General features: G+C 41.8%; 1 protein-coding gene across 12 annotated transcripts in view; it reads left to right on the top strand.

The window, feature by feature from the left end:
- GLIS1 (GLIS family zinc finger 1) overlaps positions 1-14,944 on the top strand; it is a 272,015-nt gene that overhangs the window by 251,651 nt on the left and 5,420 nt on the right. For all 12 annotated transcript variants that reach the window (XM_045026536.1, XM_045026537.1, XM_045026543.1 and 9 more), the window contains one exon: positions 5,072-5,256. In XM_045026536.1, coding sequence (XP_044882471.1) covers positions 5,072-5,256 — 185 coding nt within the window. The remainder of the gene's footprint in view (positions 1-5,071; positions 5,257-14,944) is intronic.

Here is a 14,944-nt window from a genome sequence, read left to right as displayed (position 1 = left end):
AGGGAAGATGATGCTGGATTTACTGTTGGGTCATGGCACTCTGCTGTGGAAATAGAGTCTTTCATTGTTCACTGTTACTTGTGTGGCCTGCTCACAAACCACTCTATGATCCTTCTCAGCTCTACAGCCTGCAGACCTACCCTCCATGAACAGACTCGGCTTCCATGCCTTGCCTACTCCCATCATATGCAGTGGAGCTATGGTGTTTCTGTTGCATTTTGGGCCTTTCATGGCACCAGAGGGGGCCAAAGGATTTTATCCACAATGTGTACAATCATCTAGTTTAAATTTGTAAATTTGGAATGAAAGGTGCTATGTTAAAATGTAAGATCCTTATAATTGCATCCCTAAATTGTTAATTGCCTGTTGATGAATCTTTAGATGCGGAACACATTGGATGTGCAATATCAGATCAAATCACTGGTCCATCAAATCTAGTATTGTGTCTCCACCTGTAGCCTATATTTGATGCTTTGGGGGGGCGGCGGGGGAATCATATTATCTGGCCAATTGTGCAATATTCTGCAGGGGTGAAAGTGGGTGGAATTCTTCCATGGCCTCTTGAGGCGATTAGTTTACATCCTGAAGCACAAGATTTGACTACCCATTATGTAGCATGTGTAGGAGTAAGTGTTATTTTTGGCCATAAAATCATTTAACCCCTTTTAAAATCTACCTGCAGTATTTGATTCTATGAACTCTTGTGATGATCCCTGCAGCCCTGGATTTGCTGACCTCTCCTTTGCCCATCCTCAAAGCCATTCTTAATGCTACAGAAGACAGAAGAGAACATGGGTTGCACAGTCCTTTCACGTCTTCTCAGCCTGTCACAAAAGTGTAACAGATCCATGGTGGTTCTTGGACACTTATATCTTTGCCCAGGAGAAGAGGTGAGGTGGGCAAAAGATTTCACCCTCTCTGAATATAAATATTCAACATAGTCATGGGACCCAATTTTTTTTATTTAATTTAATATCTACATTAAAAGTATTTTTTAAAAAGCCAAAAGACAGAAAATTTACAGAACTATACAAGCAAAAATGAAAATAAAAAATGTGGTATATACGTATTTAATATTAAAATCCAAACCAAAACAAATTGTGTCTCTAGTACAATGTTAACAGGAAGTGTCCAAACTATTAGATCTTGAAGCAGATATGCCTGAGGTACTGCCTGGGAGTTTCTGATGCAAACAGCTGTCCAGACTGAGGTCCTTCTTTAAGTCCTTCTTTAAGTAGTTTAGTGTTTCTTCTTCTATACAGAAGCCATCTCTTTTAAAACTGTTTCCTGTAGCTAATGCATAATTTATTTAATCTGTATCTGGAATGATTTCACCTGCACACCAATAGCAGCTGTGCCAAGGCAACATGTTTAGAAGACAAATACTCTAGAGAGAATGAGAAAAGGACACCAGAAGCTTGAAACTGAAAGCTAGGTCCATGAAAAAATTAATGTCTTCCTCTATCACACATATATACACAGGATTGTATTTTAGGGTTGATCTTGAATTCTGGAACACTGAAATTAATATTTTGTTAAGAAGAAAATTTCACCTATAGGTCACTTGTTCAAATTTAAACCTAGTCGGCAGATAGTGATTGATCTATCGGGGATCGATTTATCGCGTCTCGTGTAGATGCAGATAAATCGATCCCCGAACATGCTCCCCGTTGACTCTGGAACTCCAGCTTGCCAGAGGCGGCTAGATTCATTCAGCTAGATACCCATATCAAAATAAACACCAATTGATACCCTTATTTGCTGTCTTACAATAATGGGGAAAGATTGCAGCATTGTGCCAAGTATTGTGTACTCTGCTGTAGTTGTTCAGACAGGGTGAAATCCACTCCACCCACAAGTAACACAAGTTTTAGAGAGGTGACTGCAGACCAGCCGGGGAAATTAAACCCCAGCCCACAACACAGGACTTGAATGGGATTCACCTCAGGCCCCAGTTATATAGATTACTATACTGGGGCCAGTGGATTGCATATACCAGTGGTTTTCAACTTGTGGTCCGCAGACCCCTGGGGATCCTCAGACTGTATCTAAGAGGTCCATGAAAGATTGTCGTTACTATAGAACAATGGTTTTCAACCTGTAATCCATGAACCCTTGCAGGTCTGCAGACTATGTCTAAGATTTCCAAAGGAGGCCGCACCTTCATTTGAAATTTTGTAAGGGTCTACAAATGAAAAAAGGTTGAAAATTACTGGCATATACAGATGTTCTGTTCCCCCTTCACCTTGTGGAACCAACCATGGTCTGTAGTGAGCAGACAGCTCTGCCTGGCTGCTCAACCAATCTACTCCCAAGAGGCCTGTATGCAGGGGCGGAGTGGTGTTGAGTCACCATTCGGACAATGCCTTCCCCACCCCTCTTTTAATAAGCAGAGGATTTCAGTCTGTAACATTCAGTGTCACAGCCATTACAGTCACTTATAGAAAAGGGAACAAAAGTTAAGCATTTGTTTAAAAATATAATTAAATTCCTCCCACACATTAAATATGAGAATAGATATAGAAAACGAAAGAGGTTAGAACAACTGTGCACTTCCAGATTTTCTGTGTCTCTTTAAAACTGAACATTTAGCCTGAAAAGCATCTTGACCCAGGCCATTTAATAACACTGCTTTATTTCTTGCAGTCCCTTTTTGCTTAGGGACATGCATGCTTTCGGTGACCCTGTTATGCACTTAATTTCCTTGTTTTTTACTTTAGTGTCTTTTTGACTAGCTGTTGATTTTTAATTCCCTTTCAGAAGTTGTGTCACAATGGTACCTTTTGGCACCTTACTGTGCCTGGGCTGTTGAATTTAGTTATATTCTGATCCCTATTACTTTGTAGGTTAGCTATATTTGCTTCTTGAACCAGCTCTTACGTGTTATTTAGGACTAAGTGAAAAATAGTCTTACCTCTTGAGGGCTACTCCAAGGAGCAATTTTTACGGTGTTGAGAAATTGCTTCTCTAAGCCATGTATCATTGTGACATTTGAACAATGTATGTGGGTAGTTGAAGTCACCCATTATTACAGATTTATTAGAGTTGGTAGCATCTTCTATCTTCTGCAACAGCGTGCACTCAATAGCCTTTTTCTGGTCAGGTGTCAACAGATAATCTATTAGTATATTTTTATACTTTATGCCTTGGGCTAGCCATACAGATTCTACTGAGTGGTCCTCTCCATACAGAAGTTTTGTTTCATTAGATTCTATGGACTCTATTAGATGTAATGCGGCTCCCCCACCTCTATGACTTAATCTGTCCTTTGTTTTCATTTCAGCCCAAGACATATGAGGTTGGAGGGTAAAGAAAATACAGCATCCACACAGAACTGTATTTCTTGCAAACAAACTAGACAGTATCTGCATTCAAAAGATCAACATTTGAGGCTATCAGTCTAGAACCAACTGATCATTATTTTTACTGCTGCAATGAGAGCTCAAAAAAACAGAGGTCTAAATGCCCCAGCAAATCATTTAGATTATTATTGTAAATTTGTAGAATGATAATATAGTTCTAATGGGGTTTGCACAGGAGGACCAGATTCTTGATTCTGCTGTCTGCAAAGCAGCAGGACTCTGGCCATGAGTGGCCAGCAGATCATTCCGCTGGTAGAGGGGATAAAGCCAATTCCTGTGCTGGCTGCCACCTCTGCCCACAGTGGAGAGGACGTGCTGGTGGAGAGGGGAAGCATGCTGAAGCTCCACTGATTGGTGTAAAGTTCCTTAGGTACCTCATGCCAGTGGTGTAAGGGAAAGCAGCTCCTAGGCTGCACCAACTCATGCTGGGGAGGCAATGCATGATTAGGGAGCTGCAACCAATTGTCCGACTAACCTCCTGTGCCAAGCACATCACGGGGAAGAGATTTTACATCCCAGCCTTCTTCTGGGGCACTGCAGTAGCATACACATGCTTACCCGGGGCTGTGCTTTTGAAGGACAATCTAGACCCCTCTGTTTAAAACTATGCTGTTAGATGAGAAACAATTGAAAACAAGTATGCAACCTTGACTTGGCTGAACCTTTGGGTATAGATGTTTAGCCCCGTTAGAGCTAGTAGTGCATTTAGACAATTCCGACTCAGATGGGACCCTTCTGGGATGAAAGGAGCTCACCATTGGAGCTTGAGTTTCCTCGTATTTTAGAAAGAGGTAAATTCAATATTAAAATAAGATCCACACACCTGACATGCATTTTAGATCCTTATGCCTTTTCGGGAGGAGGGGCGGGGGCGGGAGAGGAGAAAGCAGGTGTGAAGCCTCCTGGATAGAAACAAATTGAAACCTGAAACTTCTAAGCACTAATACTATAGTTAATGTTTGATGGTTTTCTAAGCACTGCTTTTATAGTGTACACGACTGCTGATGGTTGAGAAGGGCAATAATTTTATATTTTGTATAGTAGTACAATGATTTGCAAGGGTTCTGAGACACAATAAAAAATTACATGTTTAAAGAAAGTTTCCTTGTGCTTTTCTTTTTTGTACAAATAGAACAAAGGGGAGGGACTACAGATATTAATGAGGTTTTCTATTAATTGGACAGAATAGTAGAATTTTGCACTTCATGATTATTTTACTCCCAGACAGATCTATTTGCATCAATGGTATAATGGAATTCAGAATTAGACCCTAAGAGATACCATTTCATTGCAATACATGAGAATTTAATCAAGGAACACCTATTCGCATTAAATTAGTCTCTGCCTGTATTTTCAGATCCATTTGTCAGTTAATAAAGTTTTTAATTAAAGCTGACATTGCATCTAATTCTGAAGTCAGACAGCTTGCTGACTAATAGTATCACTTGTGAACAATATGGGAACACAGAAGTGTGAACAATACGGGAAGCCAGTGTAAAAGATTGTAAATTAGTTTCTAATTTGCTTTACTACTGGCGTACACCTGAAAGAAACATTTTATTGTTGTTTTTTTTAAATATCATTTATGTCAGCACAAATTGTAAATAAAGTTCTCTATATTAACTCACTATGGAAATACTGCCTAGCGACTTTCAGGTATTTTATTTTCTCATATTGTAATATACGCTTTTTCTCTTTTCTTGTTCTAGGCTTGCTCCAAATATTCTTTCACCTCTCGTCAGTCCTCTGAAAACACTAGTTCCACCTTCCCTATTGCAGAAACATGGTTCATCATCACCACACAGCCAGTCTCCAAATGGGCAACAGTTTTCAGGAATACCAAATAAACCATATGCTCAGTTTCAAAACCAATCTGTACAACAGGGACTGCAAGGTAACTGTAGTTTGAGTTTTCCCAGCTGCCGTATTAGTGTTTTAATTATTACAGTATTTGGCAACACTGTCTGACAACATTTTCATGGATGCTCCTATTTTTTAAGTGTTTTGAGTGACATGGGGCTGTAGTTTTCATCAGTCAGATCAGTACATGCATTACTGGGAGGGGGGGATAGCACAGTGGTTTGAGCATTGGCCTGCAAAACCCAGGGTTGTGAGTTCAATCCTTGAGGGAGCCACCTAGGGATCTGGGGCAAAAAAAAAATCAGTACTTTGTCCTGCTAGTGAAGGCAGGGGGCTGGACTCAATGACCTTTTAGAGTCACTTCCAGTTCTATAAGATAGGTATATCTCCATATATTATTATTATTAACTACTTATAATGGGACAAATTATAATCAGTAATAACAAAACTGTGCATTTATATAGCACCTTTCATTAGGGGATCTCAAAGTATTTTGCAAGCACATATTAATTACATCCCAAAATACCTCCGATTTAAAGACAGAGTAAAAGATTTCTCTGGATCACCCCTGAAGCTGTAACTGTTTATTCTATCAGTCTATATAGTATTTAGGAAGCTTTAAAATGCACCATTTATACAATAGACTATAATGGCACTTTCTGGCATTACATCCATTTAGTATGGTGTGAGTACTACAGACAGGAGGTCTTGAGTTCTAATTCTACCTCTGTCACTATCTTATTGTGTAGTTTAGGTAAATTATTTATCCTCTGCATTTGAATTTCCCAGTCTTTAAAATGGGGATGATGCTTATTTTCCTACCTCCAAAGTTGTCTTGTGATGCATTAGAGTCTCCACAATGTTTTGAAGGTATACATTAGCACTTAATATTACCACAGATTACTGTGGTAATGGAAGCTTGGATATTTAGATAACATGTTATATAATCCAGATACTATATTGCTTACGTATGGTAAATATTCATCATATTACAGATATACAGGACAGCTGTCTGGTTGTAAAGTATAACCAAGCATTTAAGTATACCCAGGCAGATAACCAGATTCTCAACTCAGTTCACAATTGTACCATTGTTTGAATAAGGCATTTTTCAGAAACATACAGTTTCATGTACGATAAATATACCAAGTGAGCAAAATGACTTGCTTGCTATTCTTTGAATGTTTTAAGGCCAAGTTTTTATAAAGTTTGAAAAAACAAGATTTTGATATAGGCCCAATGGCAGGGTGCATCTCTAATACATAGATAGCAAAAAGAACAGGAGTACTTGTGGCACCTGAGAGACTACCAAATTTATTTGAGCATAAGCTTTCGTGGGCTACAGCCCACTTCTTCGGACGCGTAGAATGGAACATATAGTGAGGAGATGAATAGATACTTACCTCCCTTTCCCTCTTGGTCTCCAGGTAGTATTTTAACCTCTAGATTGGGTCAAGTACCATAAATACTCTAAAACTGCTTGCTTAGTTTTTGCTGTTTGATTGGACTTTGTCTGAAAGGCAAAAGCATGTTATATTAAATGATTTGTGTCAAACAAAAAACTCACTAAACCTGACGCTCAACAGATTATTCCATTTTAAAATGACTAACTCTGAGAGGGGGAAAATGGCAGATTTATGATAGCATATAATCAAGTATGATTGTTATTATAATGAGCTAAATAACTACAAACCACAAGAGGACAGATTAGCAGCTTATTATAATGACAGAAACAAATGCATAGACAGAACAAGTTTTGAACCACTTAAATAAATTGACTTTATTCCTTAGAGAAAACCACATTTCCCATTTGAGCAAACCGTTGCTTTCTGACTGCTGTGTTGTGTGGTTTTGAAAAAGGCAATAATTTTCCACTTTAACCAAATTTAGAATTATTATTATAATTTCATTATGAAAAAGTTCAAAAATCAATTCTGAGTAATAGCCTTTGAAACCAATTTATCTGTAACCCATACTTGGTCTTAAACTTACTTGAAATCTTTCTTTCAGTTCTTTAATGGCAGTTTTTTAAATGGGAATCTTTTAGTCAAGTTTGTTATATTTTTACTGTAAAAAAGGAAATTCTAAATAACATGATCTGTAAAACCAGTCAGGCTTTACAGAAGCACGTTAATGTTGAGAATTGCTATGGGTTGTCGATAATGAGAAGAATGATAAACCACAGTATTTGTGTCTTTAGCTAGTTATAGTAAAGTCACATGGAAATTATTATACACTGAAAGAATTTGGCAAGCAAACAGCATACTGCATTTATTTATATCTGTCATGATTTCTTGTCAGAGATTTTATGGAATTTGAAGAGCTTGGATTTATTTGCACATACATTTAAATGACATGATGTATATGAGTTGTAGTTTAATAGACATATTCCAGTCATTTGCTCATTACATCATTCATTTAAAAAGTGCTTCAGGTTTTTTAGGTTATGGCTTGGGGAAATAGAGGCAAGCAGTGTGTTTTCTGATGTGGTTAACTACAGCTATTTTGTCACAAATGATTTCAAAGCAAAATTGGAGCTAAATGTTATATTTGGAACGCAGTTTATTCCTTTATTAACTGTTATACTTCTACATTTACTGTACATAAAATATTTAACAGTGATCATTTAAACTGACAGGCATTTGGTAAATTCTTCAATTGGAACTTAACCTCAGAAAATTTGATTTAAATTAGACAAATAGAACAAAAACCATTTGGAAAAATATCAGCAGAGCTCCTGTTGCCAAATGGGTACTACCCCTCTGCACGCTTAGAACAGGAAAATTTCTACAAAAAAATAATTCTTGCACACTTCTTATTTTAGCCGCTTAAGAGATTTTTTTTAAAAGAATCTTTAAAATGTTCCATGTTTAATTAGTGTTGAGTCATATGTGGTTGTTAATTGAACCATAGTTATTGTCTAGGGATTGGTCCTGCTCTGAGCAGGGGGTTGGACTAGATGACCTCCTGAGGTCCCTTCCAGCCCTGATATTCTATGATTCCATTATTTAAGCCTCATCTTAGCTCCTGAACACTACTCTGTATTATATTGAGAGACAATTCCATGTAGAAGCAAAGCTTTTCATAGAACTTAAAGGAATCAAACTAAAATGGAATGAACGAAAAGAACCTTTCTTACAAAAAAGTTTAAAAATTATATATTACATGAAGACCCTGGCTTAGTATTTCCTACGCAATTAAATTAGAGTGCCCATAAACAGTAAGTTTCATTTCCTGAGATTTCCTAAAATAGTCTTATTCAAAATCTCATTCATTTATGACATGTCTTATTTGCCTAGAGCACACATTGTTACAGAGGTTCCTTTGCCACCAGGGGCGGCTCCAGGCCCCAGCACGCCAAGCGTATGCTTGGGGCGGCATGCTGCAGGGAGCGCTCTGCCAATCGCCGGGAGGGTGGCAGGCAGACAGCCTTCGGCGGCATGCTTGCGGAGGGTCCGCTGGTCCTGCGGCTCTGGTGGACCTCCCGCAGGCATGCTTGCGGAGGGTCCGCTGGTCCTGCGGCTCTGGTGGACCTCCCGCAGGTGTGCCTGTGGAGGGTCCGCTGGTCCCATGGCTCTGGTGGACCTCCCGCAGGTGTGTCTGTGGAGGGTCCGCTGGTCCCGCGGCTCTGGTGGACCTCCCGCAGGTGTGCCTGTGGAGGGTCCGCTGGTCCCGCGGCTCTGGTGGACCTCCCGCAGGCGTGCCTGCGGAGGGTCCGCTGGTCCCGCGGCTCCGGTGGACCCTCCGCAGGCACTCCTCCAGGACCAGCAACCGGCAGAGTGCCCCCCCACAGCATGCCGCCGTGCTTGGGGTGGCGAAATGTCTAGAGCCGCCCCTGTTTGCCACTAGTACATATGCAAATGTAAGGTAACCACTCAGATTGTCCCATTTGTAGTGCTACTGAAACCAACTCCTGGACTAGCAGATTTACTTTCAAACCAGTTTCGCTTTCATCTGTGGTCTAATGACTTCTTTTCAGCAACACTTGACATTCACCCAAGCTGGTGATTAACTTCCCTTTATTATCAGCATGAAAGATCAGCAAGGGATTTGAGCCTCTAAAAATATTTGCTGGCCTTCTGAGCCATTCCTGGTTGCTGATGCTAGCCACCCAGACCAAAGGAGAATTTGTTGCAAAAGCCAACCCATCTTCCCACCAAAAGAAGCTACCTGTCTGCATCAGAGGATTGCACAAGTACCTAGCAGGAAGTGTCCCTACCATGTTGCAAAGCCTGTCACCAGGGGGAATAGGGGAGTTCTCATCTGAGAAAGGGCCCTCAGGGTGGTAGTGGGGATGCGGAATGAAGTGAAGAAACATGAAACCGTAATTTCAGTCATCATGGGTGGAGATGGGGGCTTCTGAAAGCTTAAAATACCCACGTCTGCCTCAGGGCAGAGGCGAATGGATGTCAGTGAGCTTCCTGCCTTCCATATCTCCTAATTCCCAGGAGACTCTGTTTACCCACTTGGGGCCACACATCCTAGGGATGTTACTACTGATGGTTTGGCTGAGCTGATGAAGAGTAAGAAGGATTATTATATTGATAGTAATTTAACCCTCCTTTTTCTCACGTCTCCCCTACATGTGCTCAGAGACCCTTCTCAGTGAGACCAGTCACACATTTTGAGAAACACTGATCTAGAGTAGAGAAAAAGCCTGTCAAAATCTCACTTGTGTGTAGACATAAAATTGACTTTGTTGTCCTGCATCATTTAGCATTTATCATGTCCGTGTTTAAGTGCCAGGAAAATCTGACTTTTTCTCATAAATTGAATTGTGTGCATGCAAATCAAGGGCATTAGCTACAACTGTAGTTGCTTACAATTTCACAGGCTAGGATGAAGTCCCTTTGAATGAATATCGGCTCATCTTGTCATTCCCAGTAAAAATCCCACAAAATGAGTCATTTGTGATGTTATTCCAAAGATGATGATTCATATTATAAACATACCGATAAGTAATAAAATTACTGCTTGTTAGCTGTACCTCTCAAATTGAACAATGACATGTTGTACAAAAAAATCAGTGCATGAGGGGCACAGAATGTGTTGCCTGATCAGCTGGCTTTCTGGACAGAAAAGCTGTCTTGAGTGTCCCTTTTGGTAATTAAAAATCTGTGTCGCAGCTTCTCTAGTTGAAAAAAATATTGGGACTCTGCCAGGTTAGACACACTCTAGAAGCTGCTTTACCCCTTCTAGTTTTCAGCCTTAAGAAATCAGATGTTTAGTCTTGATGCCCTGTTTGTCCATTTCTCCCACAACCATGTCCATGCCTTTTACCATATTGCTTCTTATGCCTGGAAATTGGAATACCTTCCCGTCTGGTCCTATCACTTTCCTTATTCAAGTCCCTCTCTAACGCTCATTTCTTCCACAGTGCCCTCAAGTGAGCAAACATTTCTGACAACTCTACTCATTTGAAAAGGATTAAAACTCCTACTACTGCCACCAATATTTGCATATTCCTAAACCGAGTAACTGCATGATCATATTCCTGTAACTTTTGTCCTTCCTCATTCCATTCCCTTTCCGCAGTTTGCTACACCCACCAGTCACATCACATATACAAGCTCTGTAGAGAAGAGCCCAGGTCTTTTTCCTTGTATTTGTACAAACACTGTAAAATCCAGTCATCAAATATTAAGATACTTTCATGACACTGCCTCTCCCTAGAATTGTCAGGCTACAGCCACCTCACCAGTGCCATATCAGGCTGCCTGTGTGAGGCACTGGTGTACACCCAGTCCAGTACAGAACATATCTTGATTGCTTTTGGTTGCTATTTTCAGCCCTCCTTGTTTTACTGAGGGTATGGCTACACTTACACAGTGTGACAGGGACCGGGGGGGAGAGAGAGAGAGTGGATTTTTGGAACCGACACTGTGCAAAATCAGAAAATTTTCCCACCCCCTTACTGTTAACTGCAAACAACCTGCATCCAACATACTCCCCTCTGCCCCCTCCCCCCATTTCTCTCAAGCAAAGCAAACACTCAACCCCTGCAGGGGTTATCTCATTTCATTGTTGACAGTAGTTACAGATTGATGACAGCAAACAGGAGCTATAAGCAGCTCCCGGTGCGGTGCACGGAGCCCGGAGCTCCGAATTGACAACAAAACAAAGAGAGGCTGCATAACAAAACAAAGGGAATAATTTAGTTAAAAGCATTCTGGGATACTCCTTATACCCTGGAGGCCAATAACAGCGCTGGTGAGTGTCCACACTTGATGACCAGCGCTGCAGAACCAGCGCTGCAACCCTTATACCCCAAGCAGACCTGGGTGTACGGCCAGCGCTGCAGCCAGGGAGTTGCAGCGCTGGTTGTGCCCTGCAAGTGTGGACAGGGTGTAATTGCAGCGCTGGAAAGCCTCTACCAGCGCTGCAACTTGCAAGTGTAGCCAAGCCCAGAGCCTGCTCGCTCACTCGCTCTCTCTTCCCCTGCCCCCTGTTTCTTACTGGCCAGTTATAGAGTACAACCTCAAGCAGTTCAAAAGAAACCTTATCCATAAGTCTTGAAGAGCAGTGGTGGTTCCGGCTACCTATCTAAAAGCTTGTCCAAAGTGAGTTTTAATTCAGTTGTGTTGGGGTATTGGCCGATTTTCTAAATCGCAGTGTCGTAGCCTGAGGGACCATAAAGATATTGAATTGGTTTAATAAAGCATGCTGGCTGAGCATGATGAGAGAGACCGTGATTATAGGGACATAGAAAATACACGTGTGCCTTCCCTAGAAGAGATTTGTCTAGCAGGCAGTCTGGAAAGTCTGATTGCTCCAAGCTCATAAAGTGCTCATTTAAGCCAGTAATGTCTCATTTGAAGCCAAGTGTCTAATGCTCATCCCTAAAATTATATAGTGATTTTAGAAGGTGCTCAGAGAGGATTTAACATTTTGTAAGTATAAAAATCAGGATAACTATTAACATCACTCAATACGCTACTGTACCTGAAGCTTCATCACAAGATAGTTTAGCAGCCTCTCATAAGAGCTCTTTGATTCTTTGAGCCAGTCTCTCCTCGCATTACATAGAGGTGGCTGTTTACTTGTGCCAGGGAAGGACACACATTGTTTAATATTCAGCATTCCAAATGTCTAGGCCTTTTTGCCTACTGCAGAAAATACTTGTACAATTGGTAAAATGTGCTTGGTATCTTCCTCTGGAATAGTCGTCCTAGTACTTCAGTCATGAAATATCAAAATGTGATGAGGGACCGTAGTTCTCCAGAAATAGGACACATGATGCTTGCAGGGTCAACCAAAAACCATGTAAAATAGTCAAACTTCCATACAAAACCTACCCTTTCACCCCAGCTAGGTATGCTACATCATTATTAAAGAAATTGCACCAGTTAGCCTGATGTATAACAGTCTGCGGTAACTGTCAGAGTTTTGTGAACAGGAAGGAGTTTGTTACAGTCTGCTGATTGGTAATTGGTGTATTTGAGCAGCGTAAGGCATCCAGGTGCTTTGGTGATAAGCACCACTGTTACTTTTTAAATACATGAAATTAACCCCAGGGTTGAAACAGCAGGTCAGTACTTCAGCTGATCAGTGGAGCAATTCAGATGTATAGCAGCTGCAGATCTGGCCTGACATCTTCCTTTGATAAAACTGGAGAGAAGTCTTGTGACTTTCCTGGAGGAAAAGTTTCATTCTGGGAAAGAGAAAAAAAAAATAGAAGAAAAAGTGCCACTGCCCTTTTCACCGGAAACATGGAGAAATTCCTATGACACTTTCTGCTAAATGGAAAGAGAGAGAGAATCTGACTCCATTTAGACTGGCTGTTCGGAGAAGTAAGGATTCAGATTAGAAAATAATTAACTTTAACTGTGTCATTAGTGTGAGGGATGCCCTGAGAACCACTTAGTGCACAGATCTGCCGACTGCTCCGAGCTCACATTGGTGAGGCTGAGTCACCACCTTGTTCTTTCAGGACGCTGGCACAAAAAACTCCACTCTCCATTTACAAGTACTTAGCGTGCTCTTTACTTCTAAGGGTATGACTACACTGGCGATTTGCAGCGCTGGAAAGCCTCCACCAGCGCTGTAATTAGTAAGTGGCCATACCTGCAGGGCACTTCCAGCGCTGCAACTCCCTGGCTGCAGCGCTGGCCGTACACCTCACTCAGCATGGGGAATAAGGATTCCAGCGCTGGTGCTGCAGCGCTGGTCATCAAGTGTGGCCACACACCAGCGCTGTGATTGGCCTCCAGGGTATAAGGATGTATCCCAGAATGCTTTTATAAATTACTCTCTTTGTTTTGTTATGAACGAGCTCCGTTGCCGCTGCTGCTTATCTAAAAAACAAACAGAGCTCCTGTTTGCTGTGATCATCTGTACCTGGCTGTAAACAATCAAATGAGATTGCAGGCAGGGAGCGAATGAAACAGCGGGGAGTCGTGTTGGCTGCAGGCTGTTTGCAATTAAGAGTTAAGACTAAGGGGTCGGAAACATGTTCTGATTTTTCAAGGCAGGAAGCTAAACACACAGTGTTGGCTCCAAAAATCCCCTCTCTCTCTCCCCCCGCTCCCTGTCACGCTAGACCCCACTCCACCCCCCTCTTTTGAAAAGCACGTTGCGGCCACTTGAACGCTGGGATAGCTGCCCATAATGCATCACTCCCAACAGCGCTGCAAATGTGGCCACACACCAGCGCTGGTAGCTGTGAGTGTGGCCACACACCAGCGCTGGCCCTGCACAGCTGGATGACCAGCGCTGCAAACCACCAGCGCTGCAAACCGTAAGTGTAGCCATACCCTAAATGACTTTCTGCATGAGGCAGGATTTACCTCTCATTTTGGCAGGTTTCTGCTGGTGCAAGCCAGTGCGGGACCCCTCGTGGTAGAAAGCATGTGAGACAGGACATTCTAGGGAAGGAGGAGACACTAGTGGCCCCAAAATGGATTTTGCTGGCTAGGGAGGGAATGGGCCTATTCAAAACATCCCCTGAGCAGCTTCCATTGGTGGGATTGCCAAGGAGCCCCAGCTGCAAGCTAAAGAGATCCTCCCCTGGCATAAAGGTCTTTAAGTCCATCAGAATGCAGGTGTCCTAGGGTCTCACCCCCACTTTGATCTTGTGAGTTCAAAGATGGGGACCCGCAGGTATTCACCCCCCACCCTAACCCTTAGAGTAGGGTTCCTTCTCGCTGCCACCACTCGATTATTCGGTGAATCGAGACACCCCTCTGTTCCCCCCTTCTCCTTCCAGAGACTTTCCTGGGGAAGCACAGATCAAATCACAGAGGGAGAAAGATTCCTTTCACTTCCCTCTCCCTTCCCTGCTTTCTCTGCTTGGAGACAACCCTTGTCTCCACAGAGTGGCGCCTAGCTTCCTTCCCCTGAATCCACAGGTAAGGAACTTAACCAAGTCCTGAACTTAAAAAGAGTTTATTAAAAGAATAAAAAAAGGAAAAAAAAATACACAATCTCTATGAATCCAAGATAGACATTCATAGGGTCTAATCTTATTAATCCCTGGAGAAATTTCTCCCTTTTCCTCAGTACAAACAATACAGGCAAAATTACGAATAATCAGTAACAAACACACAGAATTGCAGACACAGGATTCTTATATGAAATTACCCCGTACTTCTAATACTCACTAGCTTGAATAGAAGAAATTAGTTCAGAAAGATGAGCAGGCTTGATTAAGCGTCTGGGCTGGTGTACTTCCAGACGGCTAAGAACACAGAACAAAGAACACAGAGACCCAAGTTCCCGCTCTC

This window comes from Mauremys mutica, chromosome 8, assembly GCF_020497125.1.
Source record: "Mauremys mutica isolate MM-2020 ecotype Southern chromosome 8, ASM2049712v1, whole genome shotgun sequence".
NCBI lineage: Eukaryota > Metazoa > Chordata > Testudines > Geoemydidae > Mauremys > Mauremys mutica.
The sequence above is the reverse complement of the archived record's forward strand: the minus strand, read 5'-3'. Positions and strand labels throughout refer to the sequence as shown.